The sequence below is a fragment of the Brienomyrus brachyistius genome, chromosome 6 (genome assembly GCF_023856365.1).
Source record: "Brienomyrus brachyistius isolate T26 chromosome 6, BBRACH_0.4, whole genome shotgun sequence".
NCBI lineage: Eukaryota > Metazoa > Chordata > Actinopteri > Osteoglossiformes > Mormyridae > Brienomyrus > Brienomyrus brachyistius.
Genome location: NC_064538.1, coordinates 12,971,191 through 12,993,401, shown reverse-complemented (window position 1 = coordinate 12,993,401; position 22,211 = coordinate 12,971,191). Strand labels below are relative to the sequence as shown.

General features: G+C 40.2%; 2 protein-coding genes across 7 annotated transcripts; both read right to left on the bottom strand.

Moving 5' to 3' along the window:
* Positions 1-2,515: 2,515 nt before the first annotated feature.
* Positions 2,516-14,233, bottom strand: suv39h1a (SUV39H1 histone lysine methyltransferase a). The gene is made up of 6 exons (XM_049017486.1): positions 14,094-14,233; positions 12,282-12,427; positions 8,605-9,264; positions 7,465-7,611; positions 6,326-6,455; positions 2,516-3,614 (listed from the first exon to the last, which is right to left on the bottom strand). Exons 1-6 carry the CDS (start codon positions 14,110-14,112, stop codon positions 3,481-3,483), a joined length of 1,236 nt encoding a protein of 411 aa, XP_048873443.1. The 5' UTR covers positions 14,113-14,233; the 3' UTR covers positions 2,516-3,480.
* A 724-nt stretch (positions 14,234-14,957) lies between these two features.
* On the bottom strand, positions 14,958-22,103 carry wdr13 (WD repeat domain 13). Of its 6 annotated transcripts, none has more exons than XM_049017005.1 (10): positions 21,967-22,103; positions 20,615-20,701; positions 20,224-20,455; positions 19,458-19,567; positions 19,012-19,142; positions 18,047-18,354; positions 17,400-17,580; positions 16,925-17,066; positions 16,611-16,729; positions 14,958-16,515 (listed from the first exon to the last, which is right to left on the bottom strand). In XM_049017005.1, exons 2-10 carry the CDS (start codon positions 20,653-20,655, stop codon positions 16,331-16,333), a joined length of 1,449 nt encoding a protein of 482 aa, XP_048872962.1. In that variant the 5' UTR covers positions 20,656-20,701; positions 21,967-22,103; the 3' UTR covers positions 14,958-16,330. The 6 variants fall into 6 exon arrangements, with proteins under 6 accessions (XP_048872962.1, XP_048872965.1, XP_048872963.1 ...); XM_049017008.1 differs by having other exon boundaries at positions 20,615-20,725; positions 21,967-22,075; XM_049017006.1 differs by having other exon boundaries at positions 21,906-22,040.
* Between the last annotated feature and the right edge of the window lie 108 nt (positions 22,104-22,211).

Sequence of the window (22,211 nt, the reverse complement as noted above, 5' to 3'; positions counted from 1 at the left end):
TACAGCAGCCAAAGGAAAGTGTGTGAACCCAAGGATAAGCCCCAGAGTAGCTGCACCATATAGGGAGAGCCGACAACAGGGAGAGAAAGATATTCCTGAAACAATAACTCGGCATAAGTTGGCGATCGCTTCTGTGAGAGTGGGGGGGTACAGATGGGACGAGCAGAAAGAACAAGGACCCGATTTGTCATTGATAAAAATTTAAGAGTGACGGATATGGGGGCAGGACGTGAATGCCCGATTATGATTTTTATATCAAATCACTTAAAAAATAACTTTATCCTCTTCTAGGTTGTTTTCTCCCTTGTCACCAATTTTAAAACAACCTCCTTCCAAACTTATATGTAATTTTTATATGCAACAGGTTATTAAATGGAAAAAAGACTTCCTGTTACATTGATGAAGGAATTTTCCCCCATTTAATAGTGAAAAAACAACCATATCACACAAAAACAGGGGTAAAAATATTCTTTATAATCTGGAAAATGAAAAAGGAAAAATAAGACAGACATTTCTATTTATGCAATATAATTTGCTGTAATGGCTTAATATCGTGCAACACAATGGAAATTTTTAATCAAGGGATTAAAATTAGCTTGTAGTTCAAAATTCATCCACTTTCTACATATTCTGAAATAAACAGAACCTTTAAAAATAAGACCTAAGAAACAAAAATTAAACGTTTCCAAATTTAAAAAAAATCATAACGTTCTGAGAACAAGTTCATAGGTAACAGAACAATTGTACCATCTAGTGGAAACTAGGAGTACGATTTTGAGCCTAACTTCTCTGAAAAACGTGAGTTTGTGACACATCGCCTGCTGGAACGATATAAATCATACCAGAGGCGTGATTCAATGCACTATTGTAGCATGCGGGTTGACACACCAATATTAAACTGATGGGTAGTAATTTTACACTGTAAAATTTAAAACATGCATTGACAACCTATACCTACCCAAGAAGTCAGTTCCTGGAATAATGCCATTGCACAGATCAACTCTCAGTTGCATAACCTATGCATTTCTTTGCGCAAACAAAATGCACATTACTGCTTCTAAAACAGCAAATATAAAAACTGAAATGAAACATTTGACCTGTACTGTAATATATCAGAGGTAGACCATTCTGCATTGCAGTGCACTTAGCATAGACTACATAAACAGCAAATGGCACTAAATGCTAAAAAATGTTTGTGACAAAACATGTGACATTCTACCAGCACTGAAAAAATTTAATTGATGCAAAGGTTCAAATTGTGACAAACTGAATTGCGGTTTAATGATTAATTACATTACTGATCCAAATCTTATACACATGAAAGAAAGTTTGATAAAAACACAAACTTAAGTGTCTACAAAAAGCAATGGGAACAATAGAGTTTTATTTACAAGTTTACAAAAATTTATTCATCCAGTCTCAATGATATACATGTGTGTATAAAACGGTTCATACTAAACATTAAAAATGACAGAATGACAAACACAATGTTGGACTTTGGCGACAAACCTAATGACTAAACTGCACAAGAGTCAAGTCTGTTATTGGAAAGACAATCTAAACACCAGAATGCAAGCCAGAACATCACTTCGGAAACAGTTTTGCATTCATTCATTCAGTCACATTTTACTTCACTAACCATTCATTTGAAGATGACCACAGAAGCTGCAATACATTTTAGATTAAAATGTGTAAACGTACAATAATCAAAATCAAAGAACATTTTAGAGATTTTTTTTTCTTGCACAAAACCATAATTGCACCACGAAAAGTGGATGACTGGAAGTTTGTAGCTGGTCTTTGGTTAAGAAGTAATTCACTGTTCAACTATTAATTCCATACAGATCAAAGGAGAACAGAAACAATCAAATATGGTCCAAGAAATAGACAGCATGCATTTCTCAGTTTTTCAGAAAATGAAGTTTAGTCCCCCCCCCCCCCCCAAAAACCCATTCTACTGCAGGGAAGGGGGCAGACCAAAATGGAGGCAGATTGCGCCTTGTACATGGGCCCTCCTGCATAACAAACACTTAGTGCCAACCCTAAAAATGGATTAACTACACCCATCCAGACTATTCAAGAAATACAGCATGTAAGCCCCCTGAGTAAGAGTTTCTGGAATATGACCACTACTTCTACATCAAAAGACCAAGACACATGAGCATTTTAAAACGAATTAAATAAAGGCATAAAAATTTTCAGAATTACTTTTCTTCTTTTCACAGTTGCTAGTAACTGATCCCATCGATAGAACACTGAAGTGATTTACTGTTTTTTAAAATGCGTTAAAAATGTAGACTGTGTATCACGAACCAGCAAATGTTAAAATTATAAAGGAAAAAAATATATATTCAAAATTACTTTGCTAGATCTCACCTCAATTCAGTTTTGTTCACAAGATAACATAAAATATTTAGAGCAAGGGGTCATTATTATTTTTTATAATATATATATATATATATATATATATATATATATATATATATATATATATATATATATATATATATATATATATATATATATATATATTATAATAACCAACTGGATATAGTGATGGATGGAAAACACAATCTTCAACCCATGACTGACTGACTGACTACCTGTAGGATGAAGGTGTGGCACAAGTGCTGAGAAAGGCACAGGAAACTCGCATGTCATCTCATTACAGGTAGTTACAGTACTGTTAAACCACAGAGAAACAGCTACGTTTATATCTGAATACACGTGCCCTGCTTTTACGACCTGAAACGCAACTGATTTTCATTTCCTAGCCCTTTGTTCATGTACATGCAAGCCTTCCAAAAATATGAAGACATGCATGGTTCTGTAAGCCATACCGAGATGTACACAGAGTATCTCACAATGCATATACATGTATTTAAACACTTCCACAAACATATCTATGAACTGCACAGATCAGAACAATTATAGGACATGGGGTGAAATGGGCAGCAATTCCAGTGTTCATATTCACTCAATGATGCTTTTAGATAAGGGAACTGCTCAGAAAGTGGTTAGCTTAGTTTACATATAATGTAATTTAGCAGAACGTTTTCATCAAAAGATGATCACACGTTATAAAACAGCTGGTAGTGTACCCAGCGTCTTAGGGGGAAAAGTCAAATCTAAACATTGCCATTTTCCACTGAAACCAGGCTTAAGGTTAATTCTGAACTATGCAAGTTTGTGGAGTAACAATCTCCATTCACAGTACCCTTTAGTAGCTTTAATACTACCTTACTGTACTTCACCCCTCCCTCGTATCATCCCACTTTTTCCTGTTTCAGCCACCAATAGCTTAAGATAGAGGGCAATTCCACTATCTTAAAAATTTTTTTAAATGTGTTCAAATGAAAGAAGACTAATTAAAAAAAAATGGCGAAAACAAATTGATTTAAAAAAAGAAAATACTATACAACGGCCACTCAAACCATGCACCCCCCCCCCATGATGATCAATGCTTACATTCAGTACAGTTTAAAACAAATACTTTCGACAAGACTCCACTCCACACTTGCACTCCACCCTAACCCGCCTCTTTGGGGACCCTGGAAGACCAGCCCGACTGAAATTCGAGTCCATTCTTGTGCTCTCTGCGTCCACTGGATCAACTGAAAACAAATTGAGGTGGGAGCAGTATGTCAGTATAAAACTGCATTAAGGCTTTCATTCTTATAGCTGTACACAAAATTACAACCAAGTGTTGCATGCAAGTCTAATCTACAAACCGGATTCCAAAAAAGTTGGGACACTATACAAATCGTGAATAAAAACTGAATGCAATGATGTGGAGGTGCCAACATCTAATATTTTATTCAGAATAGAACATGAATCACGGAACAAAAGTTTAAACTGAGACAATGTATCATTTTAAGGGAAAAATATGTTGATTCAAAATTTCATGGTGTCAACAAATCCCAAAAAAGTTGGGACAAGGCCATTTTCACCACTGTGTGGCATCTTCCCTTCTTCAGACGTCTGGGGACCGAGGAGACCAGTTTCTCAAGTTCAGAAATAGCAATGCTCTCTCATTCTTGTCTAATACAGGCCTCTAACTGTTAAATCGTCTTGGGCCTTCTTTGTCGCACCTTCCTCTTTATGATGTGCCAAATGTTCTCTATAGGTGAAAGATCTGGACTGCAGACTGGCCATTTCAGTACCCGGATCCTTCTCCTACGCAGCCATGATGTTGTGATTGATGCAGAATGTGGTCTGGCATTATCTTGTTGAAAAATGCAGGGTCTTCCCTGAAACAGATGACGTCTGGATGGGAGCATATGTTGTTCTAGAACCTGAATATATTTTTCTGCATTGATGGTGCCTTTCCAGACATGCAAGCTGCCCATGCCACACGCACTCGTGCAACCCCATACCATCAGAGATGCAGGCTTCTGAACTGAGCGTTGATAACAACTTGGGTTGTCCTTGTCCTCTTTGGTCTGGATGACATGGCGTCCCAGATTTCCAAAAAGAACTTCGAATCGTGACTCGTCTGACCACAGAACAGTCTTCCATTTTGCCACACTCCATTTTAAATGATCCCTGGCCCAGTGAAAACGCCTGAGCTTGTGGATCTTGCTTAGAAATGGCTTCTTCTTTGCACTGTAGAGTTTCAGCTGGCAACGGCAGATGGCACGGTGGATTGTGTTCACTGACAATGGTTTCTGGAAGAATTCCTGAGCCCATTCTGTGATTTCCTTTACAGTAGCATTCCTGTTTATGGTGCAGTGTCGTTTAAGGGCCCGGAGATCACGGGCATCCAGTATGGTTTTACGCCCTTGACCCTTACGCACAGAGATTGTTCCAGATTCTATGAATCTTCGGATGATGTTATGCACAGTTGATGATGATAACTGCAAAGTCTTTGCAATTTTTGGCTGGGTAACACCTTTCTGATATTGCTCCACTATCTTTCTGCGCAACATTGTGGGAATTGGTGATCCTCTACCCATCTTGGCTTCTGAGAGACACTGCCACTCTGAGAAGCTCTTTTTATAATCATGTTGCCAATTGACCTATTTAGTGTTAATTGGTCTTCCAGCTCCTCGTTATGCTCAAATTTACTTTTTCTAGCCTCTTATTGCTACTTGTCCCAACTTTTTTGGGATTTGTTGACACCGTGAAATGTTGAATCAACATATTTTTCCTTTGAAATGATACATTTACTCAGATTAAACTTTTTATCTGTCATCTACGTTCTATTACAAATAAAATATTGACATTTGCCATCTCCACATCATTGCATTCAGTTTTTATTCACAATTTGTCTAGTGTCCCAACTTTTTTGGAATCCGGTTTGTACTATCACAGTATGGAATTGACAGAATGATTGGCACCATTAATAAGCTGTAATGGAGTCCTGCTATCATTTTCACTTCAACTCATCAGTTACAAGCAACACACTGAACCAGTTTAAATAGAGGAAAAGTTTATCAGACCTGTGTTTAGTGTGTGTGTGTATCCCACAGTGCAAGAAGAAAAAAATGGAAAAGTAGAAAATTGTATGAAGAGGAAAAAAGAAATACTGTGGAAAAGCATAGACAATTGCATGGTTACAAGTCCATCTCTAGAGACCTTCATGTTCCTGTGTCCACTGAACACAGTCTTATCAAGAAGTTTAAGGTGGATGGAAGCAACAAGTAGATGAAAACTTTTAGCAAATTGCTTGAAAAGTGGAGAATGAACCTCGATCAACTGTCACAGATTCAAGCTGACTTTCAGACATGGTACAACAGTTTCAACTCGTACTACACCTTCACCAACAACAAGGTAGGAGACCCGGCAGGGCCCCAACCCAACACAAAGAAAGCCAGACCGTTTGCCAGAACAAACAAAAAGCCAAAACTTTCTGGCACAATGTACCCTGGATGATGAAATGAGGATAAAATTAGAGCTTTTCGCTAAAGAACATCTTTATGTTTACAAAAAACAGAAGGAAGCCTTCAAATGAAAAGAACATTATTCCTCCAGTCAAAGGAGGAGATTCACAGGTGTTTTGGGGTTGCTCTGCTGCCTTTGGCCCTGCATGCCATGACACAGCACATGGCATCATGAAATCACATGAGACTCCCCGCTTTACTGTAGTGTAGCACCGTACCCAGTGTCAGAATGCTTGGTGTCCAAAGACCATGGTTCTTCAACAGAACAATAACCCAAAGCACACTTCAAAAAGCACCAAGATTTGGCTTCTCCGCCCCCCCCAAATTTGTGTGATATTCCAATGCAAATTAAAAATTGCCCATGTTAACATAGCTATAGAACTATATGTGTTTCCAAAAGCATGCACCACCTCCACACACACACAGAGGCCTTATCCACTTACTTTGCATTTTGTAGTCGAAAGTGAGCTCCTCACCGGGTTTGATGTGACGGGTGGCGAAAAAGGCTATTCTAGGCAGCCGTTCATCGAGGTTGTCAATAAACACGTTGTAAACCTGCAGATTGGGGTTGCACTGCAGCCGAGGAGCAAAGAGAGACGCATACTAGTCAAAGGACTGCCGTGGAAGACGCGTGGCTGTCATTAATAAATGCCCCAAAAGCAATCATGACTCAAACTGCTCGCACGCACACACACACACACACACACACACACAAGTCAAAAGTTTCAGTACATTCTGAACAGCACACAAACCAAAGTGAACATGTGTAGTTAAACAAATAAATAAATGAACAGGCAGGACAAGAAAAAACCGGTCTGTAAGATGTGTGATGTTAATGCACATGCAACTGTCACATTGAGAGGAATGTGATACTCGTGGTAGCAGCTGTTTACAGTTAAAGGCAAACAAAATTTAGCAAACTTTGTTTTTTTTTTTTTTTTAAAGAACAGTCATTAAAATTACAATCTTAAGTTAGCAGCTGCTTTTGCATGAGCTCTGGATGACATGCACACTCTAAGCCAACTGTAATCAATTGCATCCTTTTTACTTGCGCATAATATTAATATCAATATTTAGACAACTTTGAGCAAAAGCAAGTAAACTGTCTGCATTGCTTCGTCTGCTGGCATGCAGCAGCAACACCAATTTACTGGACAGTTGCTGAATATTTGATTATAGTTCATTACAGGGAGAATATTCAACTCCTATTGTTTCAAAATATCAGAAAAACTACAAATATCTCAATGTGATTTTTTTTACAGCATCATGAGGTCCTACTGACACAGAGGCACAAAAACGTCTCGACCTTTCTGTGGGGAAAAAAATGTAAAGCAACTTGCATAGTTACATTTTTAACTTTTACCTACAGGCAGATACTTTTATCCAAAGCGACAAACAGCTGAAAAATCAGGGCCAGCAGGTGCCTGGATTAATTGAGGTTCAATGTCTTGCTCAAATGCGTGTCTTTACTGGACTGAAATCAGTAATGGAGCTGCAGCCAATCACTCAGAAGTAATCATTTGCAGCCTTTCCCACAACAACACAGGAAAAAGACCAACGACAACCCACCACACATACTCACACTATGGTTGACAAAATGGGAAATATTCCCGTGGTTAGCAGCATCCACCGTGTACACGTCCTCCACATAATCTAAATCAAACAGGTATGTGGCACCTTGGCGGTCATAAATGTGGCCGCGTCTCTCCGCCTCCTCGGTTGTGATGATCTGAGACATAAGTGAGCCTGTCAGTCATCAGTTAACTATACATCAAGACCGTGAGATGACAATAGCAGCAGGGGTCAGACTAAATGAACAACAGACACTTATCTAAGCCAGCCAGCTTATATGGGATCAACAATGGAGAGACCTTCGTATTTAACGGACATACCAGCTACCTTAAGAATAATAGTTTCTGTTGTCAATTAGATTCTCAAAATTCATTCAGTCAATGAAGACAAAAATCCATCCATCCATCCATTTTCCAAACCACTTATCCTATTGGGTTGCGGGGGGTCCGGAGCCTATCCCGGAAGCAATGGGCACGAGGCAGGGAACAACCCAGAATGGGGGGCCAGCCCATCGCAGGGCACACTCACACACCAGTCACTCACACATGCACACCTATGGGCAATTCAGCTACGCCAATTAGCCTCAGCATGTTTTTGGACTGTGGGGGGAAACCGGAGTACCCGGAGGAAACCCCACGACAACATGGGGAGAACATGCAAACTCCACACACATGTGACCCAGGCGGAGACTCGAACCCGGGTCCCAGAGGTGTGAGGCAGCAGTGCTAACCACTGCACCACCATGCCGCCCCAAGATAAAAATCTCTATAGCCAAATAAAATGCTTTGAGCTATTACACATAACACTTGAAATGAAAAAATCATGCTGTGAATTATCTGTAAGTCTGAATTTTTAGCATAGCCGTATACATATAAATGCGTTTTATAATGACATAATGCTAAAAAAATACACTTGCTATATTTGGCAGTAAATGTTCATGCACTTATGCCAATTCAAAATGATGTAATTTATCAGACTATTTTAGGAGTTTATGCCTACCTCCTTGGCTTGTTTTATTAACCATATGTGAAAAGGGGCACAGTGACAGGTAGTTTACAAAGAAATTAAAATTAGAAAGTTTAACAATGCACCTATTTATTTCAAATAACTATTCACAAATTTTTCCACAAAGCTGCAGAGATTGACTTACCTCCCCGATGTACTCCATGACAAAGGTGTTTTTACGGATGTGTTCCATGGTGCGTACACCCCAACCACGTCCATCGTCCGTCTTAAAGATGCAGAGGTCATACTGGATGCCCTTCTGAACGACACGGTTGGGGCAATCCAGGCCACAGCAGCAGCGCGAGTTGCACTCGTAGATGGGCAAGCCGGCGCGCAACCTGATCTGGCCTCGGTCGTTGTAGGCGAAGCGGTGGAGGGAGGCCCCGGCACAGCAGCCCTTCACCGGGTTGCCCAGGCAGTCGGTGCACTCGCAGCCCACCGTCACCTCGTTGAGCATGATGCCATCGCCCACCTTGTAATTGTTGATGTAGGTGAAGTTCTTAGGCGGGCCCTCCAGGTCCACCTCGTTCAGCACAAAGATGCGGCCCTTGTGACTGCGCATCTTGTTGAGGTGAGCCTCCCAGCGGTGAAGCTCCTGCCGCTGTTTGGCCTTCTGCACCAAGTATGAGGAGATACCACTGTCCAGCTTCTTGAAACTGCGCCTCTTCCTGTGCTTCCGCAGCTCCAGCTCCAGGTCGTGCTGGAATGCCTTGAGAAGCTTAATGCATCGGAGGTTCTTGCGCGGCTCCCAGCTGTTCTGAGACTCAGGATAGCCCTTCCACTTCACCAGGTAGAACTCTTGATCCTGAGGGACATGCATTGCCCAAAACCATATGAGGATTCCTGCTGTTAAAATTACCCTCTACCTTACCCTCGTCTTGTCTCAATATTTCATTGGTCTTCAGTTTGTACACAAGCAAACATAGGTTTAGGAATGCAGAGACTTATGATAAATTCTGAAAGTAAAAGCCGACAATTCCCATTAAAATGGTGACCGAGGATGCTTTGCACTCCCATGTACTGAAGTTAGAAAAATGTCTGCTGCGACTAATTATTTTAATGTTAAAGAAAAAACGATGTTAGAAATGCATTTTGCAAACGTTGCCCTGCTAAAAAGTGATCTACTAACGAATATTTCAACACAACTCATTTGATTGCTAACCTTAAGGTGAGACAGTGAAAATTCAAAAACGTAGAAAGAAGTTTTTTGAACTGACATACAAAATATGCCGAGCTCCTTTTAATGGATGAAGTGTTTGAAGTCTATTTCACTTACGGTAAAAAAAAAAATATATATACATCTTAGGGCGCCATTTAATAATAACCCACCTTCTGTTACTTCAGTACAAACATAGTAAAGGACTGAGCTGTTTTAAGAACTGCAGATTTACACCATTTGACCCATTGATTTATATAACATTACATGGGTTTTATGGGTGAACAATTGACAGGATAGACAACTGTCTATTCAGCAGCTAAAATCTACTCCAGGAAACAGCACAAATAAGCATTAACACTATATTGATGATTATTGACTTAAAACATTTGTCTGCAATCATCATCATCAAGGCTACAGTGAAGGACAATCTTAGGAATTAGCATGCTGGGACATAATCACACCCTGTTGCCTGAAAAGTCACATCTATAGCACTGTTCAAAAAGAATGCTAGTGAAATGATGCATATAATTTTGTCGAGTTAGCAGACTAACGACATTTAAGTTATCGCATCACAAAAGTTGCACTTATTGGTAAAGATGAGAAGCACTCAAGTGAGAAGTCTTTTGTGGAATGAGGCGATGTGAAGGAGCGTACTTTTGAGATCAAATTTTGGAAATGATTCAGCAGTCCTTCTATTGAGCGCGTGCTGTTCCAAGGCTGGAACAACTTCCTGCCAACTAACATTAATCGTTTGCTAAATTAGCAATTACAAAAGCAATCAGGAAGAAAATAAATCAGTTGGTTTATAATGAATGCCTCATAGCATCTTTGTGCACCAACAGACTACACACACATTCAATAGAAAGACAGCTCCATGGCTAATGGCCCTGCAGCTCCCCAACTTGAGGAAAGCTGAACCCAGTCATCACAAGTTATTGTACAAGACACCTGTACAAACGGCACCATCTGAGAACAGACATGGATTACATAACCTGAGGTAGGTAACTTACATTCAGCCTCTTGCACTGGAAGCTAAATGCCAATGAATAAAGCCATTCTGAGCAATCTGAGAAAAACACACAAAAAAAATCTGTATGGTACCAAACTGGGGCTACATAGGGTTGTGACGGTACATAAAATTCACAGTTTGGTACACATCTGGGTTTTGGGTTCACAGTTCAGTGCAATTTTGGTACAGCGGGAAAATTTGTTTTGAAAATGCTTATTATTAAAACTGCAAGCAGAATTTAGGAACAGTTACAAAAAACAGCAGCTTAAATCCCACTTGCAGAGACTGTGTCTGCCTTGTCCCAGTCACATGCACATTTGGATGATGTCTGAAATTAGATAGCACATACTGGATCTGTTTCCAGCTAGATATCCGACATACAGTCTTGGTCTTAACGCTACTGATTTAAAAGATGTGGAAGGACATTCCAGCTGTCGTTTCGCCATTACAACTGACTAATCAGCACTAGAAGATACCAACTCACAAACACAATTAGCATAATGTTATCCATCTACTTCTGAATTTAGGTTCCGCCCATGTCAATAAATGTATTCACTTGTTTCATTGTGCATACCAAACTAAAAATGTTGAAACTGAATGGCATGCCATTACAGCCCTACCTATCTAATTACATTAGAAGTGCATTTACACCCTACTAGGGGTGTAACAATGCATTCAGCTCACAATTCAATACACTTCACAAAATTTCTAACAAATGTCATTTCAATAAGATATCTTGGGCCTGCCTCCTCTACAATCTGATTGGTCACCTCACTGAACCAATCATTTTTGAATTCTCCCCTTAGAAATTTTTTGTGTAAGTAAAGCTCCCATGAGCTATCTGCTCAGCAGCCCAATATAAACTGACAGTGGAGCTGTCCTGCCAAATCTCTTCCCCCATCCAAATTCCTTCCTCCTGTGCAAAGTTTCATCTTCACCCTTAGTGCTGCAGCAAGAGTTCACAGCAATAAAATATGCCTATGAATGTTTTTTAAAAAGTGTGTTTGTGTTTTTAAGAGATCATTTGCATTTAGCTTAATAGTACTTTTTTTATTAGATGTTTTATTAGATTATCAATGCATATATAGCGATATGTTTCATCGAGTATAACCGCACAATTGGCTACAGGCGAAATATACATTAATAATCTAATAAAACGTGTCGTGTACCCTAAAGCTACATGCAAGCGACTTCTTAATAGTAATTAATAAACACGCACCTTTAGAAAAAGCATTTGAACACGTGTTATTACTGTGAACTCATACTGCAGCACTAAGGGTGAACTGGAAACTTTACATGGTCACTTGAAAGTACGGGGTACTTTGAAACTGCATCATTACTATTGCATCATCGGCCTAACAGCTGAACGGTAGGTCACAGGTGGAAGGAATTCGGATGGTAAGAGAATTGGTATGACAGCTGTCATTGGCAATTAAAGCACAAACACTAAATAAAACGCACAGTTTGCAACGTAGTGCAACACAGCTTAACCACTGCAACCGCGTACTGAAAAACAACCACCACGAAATTTAGTTTATCCATCACACCCGACCTTTCAAAACAAGTTTACCTTTTGAAAATGACATCAGTTTCAAAGTACACTGGGAACAGACAGGAACCCATAAACTCCCAATACATTTCTTGCATGACTCACCTTACGCTTCTTGTAGTCGCAGAGGTACTCTACTTCATAGTCATTAAACTTCTTTTTGCTCAGTCCCAGTCTCTGGCAGAAGACCTTCTCCTGCTGGCAAAGAGTCTGCAGCTGGCTCAGTGACACCTTGCACGCCACACGGCAACCTGCAGCGGAGAAAACAAGCAAGGAACATGCCAACATTCACAGCATTTAGTAGCATCACGACCGGTATTAACCAAAATAACCAATTCTTCTGGAATGATCAGTTAATCCAGTGTTTACCGACTCCGCTACATAGAGAAAACCCACACTTCCCATTCGTTTCAGCCACGTTAACTAGATCTGTAGACAAGCATAACTTATGGACCCCCTTGCAGAAATAGTTATGCTGACAAGGTGTTTAACTTGCTAATTGACCTTAAGTTGAATCACTGTGGGCATAAAACAAACTAACACACCATAACACACAGTACAAAAAGATTAGTTATAGCATCCAATATGCATAGATATGCATAGACCCTACACAGAAAATTCTGAAACGGTCTATAAAGGTCCAATAACAAAGCATATACTTTGTTTTTATAAGAGTCAAGCTTAAACACGTTAGTTTGACAATAGCTAAAATAAGCAGTTTGGCTAGAAAAAAAAAGTCCGGAGGGCGAAAAACCAGTTATGCTACAGCGTTGTGATGCAGCACAAAAACGTTAAGGAAAACTGCTTTGTTACCGTTCCGTAATTTAATATTGCGAGACCTCAGTCTTATCGATAACAACATGAGCCAGAAAAATACGATTCCCATATCTTCACCAGTATAACAAACATACAAAGTAAAACGCAGTTATCAGAAGATTAAATGTCAGTTTAATATTAATCTGGGACCTAAAACATATTCTGATTTACGAATGAATAATACGCTTCTGCGTTTCCCTTGCCGTTTTCCCACACTACCGGCTCTGAATATTAGCGATCTGTGCAGCTGTTAGTGTTATAGCCACACGTAGAGCCAAATCGTTTAAAGAATACACAGCTTCATTAACATTTGCACTGCAATGCCAGACGCTTCATTTTCATGCATAATCGCAGCAACGCAACACACATTATTATTCTCACAATATCATAGATATTAAAACCATTTCACTGGAAAAATATAAATGTTTCTTTTTATTTTCTTTCTGTTGTCACCCGAGTATTAGGCCGCATGCTTTTAAACACGGTCGTAAAGTAAGGAGTGGAGTACCCCACAATTCAGTCTTGATTACTCTGGAACAAAACATGTGGCTAAAACTGGCGTCGACTATTGTAATGCCAGACGGCGGACTAAAATGGGCTAAACATTTTGACATTAAATTGCTTGTGAACAGACGGCTGCGCTTGTGGATCTGGCCTCAGACTAATCGCTTTGAACACAAGGAACCGAGACAGACAGCCGATGCACCAATAAAAGTTACCAACAATAATATTTAGCCTAGCTGCTTCTCTGCTCCCACAATAGCGGCCTGCCTTCCATCATCGCCCAGCAGCTCCAGATGGACTAACAGGTTGTAAGGTCTCGTGCAGCAGACTGTTTCCGAAGGTTAGTTAAAGCTGCCTTGGATCTGTACTCTTTCGGTAATCCGTCGTTACGCTCGTTTGGCACTGTGGAGATCTACCTAACAGTTACCAAATCGCCGACAGCCACTTAGCCAGCTAACCAGCTCGCTGTCAGAATTCCAAATGTCTCTTCGCAATATATCGTCGATTTCCATATTCTCGCACTACGACGAAGAAATGGGACCGTTTTTTACAAGCTAAACGCAAAACCCTTGAGCAATATAAAGCAATACTTCCTACCTTTCAAATTTTCCGCCATCTTCTCCCCACCGCCAAAACCGGAATGCTATAGATGGGCGGAGGTAGGACATCTGAGACGTCAACGATTGGAAGATTTGGTATTCACTGGCACTTGTTTTATCCAATAGGCGTCGAGCTTTGCTGATGAATTTTTCAAATGGACAGAAGTTAACCAATTCGAACTCACAAAATATAGGGGAAGCTGTGTACTCGATTTGAGCAGGACAACGGCCAATCAGGAGGCGTCGCGTTTTCACGTACATAGGTATTCTTAGAATATAGATCTTCGATATTCATTTTCTGTGTATTTGTGTGGCGTGGTGTTTCGTTCACGGAATGTAGTTGGAAAACGGCCAACGTAATATTACCGCAGTTAGTGATTTTTCCATTCGACAAAATGTATATCAATCAAAAAAATTAGTCTATTGTCTAATCTTTTAACTAGACATTTATATTTTACGTGAACGATTATGCAAACAATTCTCAGGTATGTATATTTGGATGTAGCGCCGATTTCACTGAAGAAGTAGAGGTAAGAATAACGGATTTGTGCATATTAACATTGTTAAAATACGCTTAGCTGAAATGGATTATTTAAAAAGCTGAGCACTGACACTGCTGCGTCAAGGAACCAGTACTTTTAATATCTATTTAGTTTTTAGAATTTCAACTTTTCTTTACATAAATCTTTAATTTGCGATTATAGTTAATAAGACATCTAATTTGAATTCCGTCTATGCCTACATTATTAAAGAAACAAATTAAATCCCCAAAACAAGTTAAATTCAGCCAAGAAACCTGCAAGCTTCTAATACTAATTTTCTTAAAATTAAATTTAATTAAAGCCGAACAAACTACTCAGAATTGTTTTACTCCCAGTAATGGCATTTATTATGAATAAAGCACTCATAAATCAGTAGCAATTTGTCAACCTGCAACGCTCAAAAGAAACATCCACACAAAATGGTACCATCGATTTTTTTTACATCCCACAATCACATTCAAAACACGAGGCACACTGTAGTGCACTGCTTCAGACAAGTGTGTTCCAAAACAATATTATTTACATGAAAAACGGCAAACTACATCTCAATGACAAATACAGACTTTGAGAGCCACAAAAGGCCCAGGGTTTTCGATCTAACAAAACACAAAGGTAATCCCTTCGTGTCAGCATCTTAAGTAGAGCTCAGGATCTTGAAACGTTTCTTTGTTAAAAACAAAATATTTCACCTTAAATTCTTCCTGTATATCCTAGATTTATATCTGATTGCACTTTAGTTGTGTATTCCATACAGTTACTCTAAACTGGACAGAGATATTAAAGCTGCCTCTTCAAAGCTAAGCACGTCAGATTCAAAAGCATTGCAGTGTTTTCACTTCAAATTACAACAGTAAAATATGTGAATACATTGTGATATTTACTTTGCCTTGTTAGAAAATGAAAATAATTAGAATTATATCGTGTGGTTTAGGATCCCTTTTCTATTGTCTATGGCAAAACATTTGTAAAATATCCGTAGTCAGCTAGTCATCCCTGCACACATCTGAATCATGCAAACACCAATATCTGTCAAACTGTGATCCTGCCCATTGTTGGATGGTTTTATTCATGCTTTTATAAGCTTTTAAATTGCATAACTTAAGGCTGAAATACAGTGTTTTGCTCTTGTATTGTTGCATTCAAATTTAAGGAAAGTGGTTCTTTATAGGTCTGGCAGACTTAAACTGTTACAAGTAAATATACTTGATGTAAATTTGATACTGAAGTATTATCATTCAGAGCTCCATGGGAATGTAACATGTTCTGCCAGCTTTGAGTGGTACTGCCACAAATATCTCACCTTTCCGAAAACAGTTGCATAAATCAACATAGTAGTTGTTACATAGTATTTAAGCCACAAAGACTAAATGAACAAAGTGGACTCCTAAGCTTTCTGCTTGCAATAAACTGTTAAATACTCAATTTCTGTAGTTTGTCATTTTTCCCACCAACCTGTGGTTTAAAAAATAAAAACAGGGTTAAGCATCGACATTGCCGCTTACAAGCTTCTATTACGTAAAGGATGTAAAATCTGAAGTATTTTTTATCTAGTTATGTCACGGCCATATACACATGTGGTCTTTAGGGAATGGGTAAGCTTTTTTTTTTTTACTTGTATGTGGCTTTGAACATAAAAAATTGCAACATGGAGAAGTGGTGGTTTTGTGTGACTGGAAATGAGAAGTAGGTGTGGTCACTTCTGCTCCCGCCTCCAAATGATAACCATGCCAGTGGCATCTGAAGAAGCCAGGAGGCTTTCGTCACAGTTAAAGCTCACGTCCATCACTGGCCCACTGTGGCCCTGCAGCTTGTTGACGATGGCTTTGGTGTTGCGCTCCACATCAAAGAAGTACACACAAGCATCTTCACTGCCAGTCACTGCAGAAGACAGAGATGGACATAGTGCGGTCAGATGGGATCCACACAGAAATAAATCTCTGTTCGGTCACAGAAGGGCTGTGTGCAGGTCTTACCCACGCAGGCACCCTGTCTGAAGGACATCAGTGGGCAGAAAATGCTATGCAGAAGCTGAGAGCCATGCTGGATAGGGAAACTCCTCTTCAGTTGTAGTGTGCCCTCATTGTCCACAACCCTGTCAAACCAGACAGTACCAGACAGCAGTTAGCTTGGAGTCTATCCCTGGAAGCAGAGCGTACAAGACGAGAATATCCAGGATGCCAGACTAATCAATCAATAAGATTTCTAAGCCTATGCAAATCATATAATACCCCAATAGCTGCCAGCACTTACACAGTATTACATAAGTATTCAGTGTTATGTGACTGACCTGTACAGCAGCAGCTTGTTGACGCAGGCATTGACCAGGAGGGAGGGGTCCCGGGCCTCCCTGCTGATCCAGGAGCGGGCTGATATGCTGGAGATGGTACTCCCCTCGTTCACCACCAGCCGCTTGGCTTTCGTCAGCTTTCCTGTCAAGGGAAAGCACAGCAGCCGTCAGGCCGTCGCATGTCACACTCACAGACTACCCCCATTCCTTTAGCTGATTCCTCCAACACAGAAGTAGCTCTTTCAAACAGGGGAATCCAAAAAGGGTTCTGGAATCATTTATGTGTGCAAGTACTGTGTTGGCTAATCTGGCAAAGACAAAATTATAAAAATAACACCATGCTTTCACCATTTAATTAGATTTTCTATATTAGTTGGTAAGAACACAAATAGAATGATGGACATATATCGCATTTTGTTCAAATACAGAAAAGAAACAGCACTGTACACTAACCCTTGTGGGTTCTAGAACTTACCTGTAGCCATGTCAAAGAGGAAGGAGAAAATGCTGCCACAGTCATCCCCAGCCCAAAGGATCTTGCCCGGAGCATCGAAAGATAAGGACAGAACTCGGCCTGTGAGCTTGCTAGAACCTCCCTTCACTTTCTTCCCAGTGGAGATGTTGACCACTTGCAGGATATGCTTACTGTTCCCCACCTGGGCAAAAGAAGCAAGAAAAAGTCCAAGGGAATGTGAAATTTGGTATGAAAAAATTATGAAGTGCCAAAAATTCAAATTCTTCACATGACAATAGAGATGCACAATGTGCAATAATAAACTACATCGATTGTTCTGTACATCAAGTCAGCTGGATTAAGACAATAAGTCACGCTAAAACATTCTTACTGTCATATGAAACTAAACTTAGCAAGCTTTGCAATTTTAATGATAGTTTCTTTTTTAAATCATCTAAAATTTGTTTACAAAAAACAAGCATTCTAAAGTTTACCTTGGCTCTGCATGTCCTGTCTGAGCCAATCATAATCATTTTCATCCTTTTATGTTTTATAAATATCCATATTAATCACAAAAATTTTAAATATTGCAATGTGAATTTTCTCCAATATTGTGCAGCCCACCAACTGACAAGAACGTAGAGTCCTAATGTTGTGTGTCTACTAACCACAGTCAGATTGTTGTTCATGGGCTGGAAGGTGCAGCAGAGCAGCTCGCTGGCATCGGGGTCGGCCACCTCGCGAATGCAGCGTCCGTCCTGCGTGTTCCAGATGCACAGCGTGCCATCCAGCGATGTGGACACAATGATGTCATTGCTCAAAGACCAAGCAAAGTCGGTGACAGGCCCAGCGTGGCCCCTAAGGGTGACCTTGACACTTGGTGGGGCCGGGGACAGTGCCATGATGGACAGAGTGCCATCCAGGGAGCAGCAGGCTAGCAAGTGCTTGTCATCGTTAGCAAACTGCAGCCGTGGGACTGTGGATCATTTACAAAGATTAAGGTACAGTCACTTTAGCGTGAAAAATATCTAGCGACTCTGAGTAAAATAAAAATGGCTCTGACAAGATAATACACTTTATCGTGGTAAGGTGGGTATACCACGGTGTTTTCATATGTAGAATTTCATCATGGGGGAACCCCCCACCAAGATACCAGTGTAATGGTGTGCTGTTATGACAAGACATTACCAGCACATGTAACCCTTTATACTGTTAATGCATACATGCGTAGCCAATCCCTAGGATCAGAATTATGCTTTTAGTAGTACCCTCAAGCAAACAGTGACTGGCAGCCAGGAATTTTTCTGTACTGATATTTTATACACAGGCAGCTTCAAATCAAAAAGATACAACTACGATAATGGCCTTCTCCATTTTGCACTGCTGCGAAACTGAGGGCTGAACTCCGCCCATGCCATGCGGATTGGTTCAGCTACGCAAATTCACAGGTCAAATTCATGTGAATGACCTCAGAGACAAAAACACCCTGCAAATTCACCTTGCTACCAAATTTTCTACTTATCGTGTCGAGCAGCTAGAATGGAACTTGAACGAGAAGCAATGAGACCATTCCTTTGGCCTGACAGGATGTTACATCAACAGGGCCGCAGAGTACCGACACTGATCTACTCACCAGCAGAGTCCACGTGCTGATCGAAGATGTGGTGCATGCCAGCAAATGCGTAGTTCTCACTGAGTGTGGTATCCCCAGCCATGGCACGACTCGCCTCTGCCACCGAGGTGGGCACCAGGCTGCCTGGGGGTCTGCAATTGCAAACATATCCTTCAGCATTACATTTACATATTTAGCAGACACTTTTTTTCCTAAATGACGTACAAGTGACGCAGACAGCACATTACAAACATACGTGCTGTCGTAATGCCCAGGTACGAGCGTAAGGAGTATCAGTGCTACACAATTTGTGGTTTGGTGGTTACACTGATTGAAATTCCTCATCACCCAGGAATCATAAAGGAAAAAGTCTTTATCCTATGGCTGGTAGCTTTATGTCCCTGTTAGCATGAGGATGAGAGGATTACATACAGTAAAGAGTGTTGTTGCTGTCCCTTCATGAATACCTCTCATCAATGACAGCCCGGTTCATCTGAGCCTGTAGCTGGTATGAACCTCGACTGACAGACCTGCGGTGGCCCCGTGCCCCCTGGGCCCTCAGATCCTCCTCAAAATCCTGCCAAGAGACAAGAAAAAAATAAAAATACAGTGACGTGAGCCTGCATAACACAACACTGGCTGAGGGAACCATTAAGTGCACAATGGCAAGGCAGGTTGGGCATGACACCTAAATTACAGAGTTCAACGACTAACCTGTACCTTGATACTCTTCATCTGAAAATATCCCGCTAAAACGAGACATCCGAGCATTCCTGTTTGCTTTTGGATATCTGCCATTCGGCATTTTTATGGGTTTATCTCCAGCCTAATTTCCAGTTCTGTATTCTGTTCTGTGTTCCAATCAAATCCCGGATGCGTGTTCATTCCATAAGTTCATCACCAAGCCTATTGCTTTATTAAATCAGCAGCAGAAAAAGGCCAATTATGTTCTGCTATAGGTAACTCCTGATGACAAAGGATATAAAACAGCTTAAATCTGAATGTAAGTCAAAACTTTCAGATTCACCTGCACCCCAGATAGGTCCTTCTACTGGCTCAATGCTTCCATCATATCAAGTTTATTCTTTTAAGAAGAACAAATATTGCTACACTGCTCATTTACTGCTCATTAATATGATGACAGACAATAGCATTCTATGCAGCACCCCCCGCAACGAATGATGCATCTAAAGGTCGATTTCCTTTCCCTCTCTTTCTCCCTCGGTGCCTGACCTCCATGCGGTCCAGCGTGGTGCGGGAGCTGCGCACGCTGCTGGCTCGGAAGCTGCTCTGCTCAGAGAGGGGCCCATAGCGCAGGGCCAGCAGCTGGCTGCGCAGCCTCAGGTACTGTCTGCGCAGCCCTGGCTCAAAGCCACACTTTGCATTCTCTCTGAGCAACTGGCTGCGCCGACGGATGTACTGCGTGCGGAACTGCGGGAAGGTAGGCGTGCGATAAGCATTGTACCTATGGAAGAATAGAAAACAATACATTTCAGCCAAAACATAACAATAGGGGTTAGTTTAAAAAATGTTATTTTAATGCAACTCTGAGATATAGAGTGACTTTTATTAATTAATAATTAATAAATAATGTTATAGCTAAATGCACATAAATAAAGGTCACCTTGCGTCCACTGCCAATACTTGCTGCCAAACTGCAGCCATTCCACACAACTCAAGGGAAAAGGGGGATGGGGCTGATGTCACGTGTCTGAACACAAGAAAACAGGAGTCACTGTTAAATGAGAAGAAACCCCAACTTTTAAACAAAAAATCACTTATGTCTATTTATCAAGATTTACTACAGTATCATGTGACTGACCTGTATAGCAATAACAAGATTAATTACAGATTGATGCTCTATGACTATTAGCTAAACAGAAAACAAAGAAATCGCACGTACGTTTCAATATGTAATGTTTAAAACATTTTCAAGTATTAATTTTTTTTTAAATAACTGGTTTTCTTATGAATCTTAGAATGACAATATTCTAAACATTTTAACATATACATACAATGCACAGACCTCCTTCCATAGAATTGTTCAGATGTTAAATTAGTAAATTATGCTGAGGTGGACTAGAACGAAAACTGCCAACTAGTTAACATTGGGAGAGCCTGTTTTTAGAACTACTGCAGAACCTGGGCCAGATATAACAACTTGAATTGTATTTAATAAATTACCGTACATAGGCGTTAAAATGAGTGATCGTCACGTTCATATACATACATACAGTTGTCACTTGGCAGTAGTTATTAAATATTAAGCGTAAATCTACATTACGTGTATCTCCTGAGCAACCTGCAATGGGGTGGTAATTTAACATACTTACTGTCTATCTAGTTTGTCATCTTAATTACCAATTAAATCGAATTATTTCGTAACTGTCCTCAGAATACGCAACAGGGCCGGACTAGACGAAAGTAGCCATCTTTCCGACCGCTGGCCCTTATTACCCAAGCAACCATTCAACGGCATTCCAACTGGCGGGATGCAACACACAAAAAACATTTTTTCATCGTATAATATGTCAAAGGAATGGATGTAATGCCACATAGGAGGGGGGACATACTGTTGACAGATAGCCGTAGGTGGGCTGGCGAAATCGCCGGCTAACTAGCAACAGAACAGCCACTTCCGATAGGTTACCAACAGCCGAACGTTACATACAGACAAACAAATTGCGTGCATATATTCTGCGTTGAATTCGTTTTTTTACACAACGTAATTACTGACATTGCTGACGTCCTTTTTGTTACTGACGCGTAAAATACGAATGACCACCTAGGCTAGTTGCATTCTGTAGCTAGCTGTCTGGCTAGCTAAAAGCAGTACGCGTCACGCATGTATACGCCTTTCATTTACTGAATAAATATAATTTAAAGCAATATTGCTGATATTCACTCCTTTGTACCTTTCGTGACGCGGCGTTGATTCTTTTGACTGTTTACATTCACTATACACTTAATTCGTACCTTTTCCGGAGGCTGACTGCAAAAGCAAACCTCTCCTTCTGCCTTGCCAAAATAAACGTGGTTGCCAGATTGTATTACCTTTTGCACATCCAGGTGTTTTACTATCAATTTTTGAATTTTTAAAAACGACTACTTTTGCAGCGGTACATATTGTACTTCACCGATAAATCTACGTCATTCACTGAATGGATGAATGAATGAATAAGCTATATATAGTTGCTTTTATTATTGAATGTACAAAATCA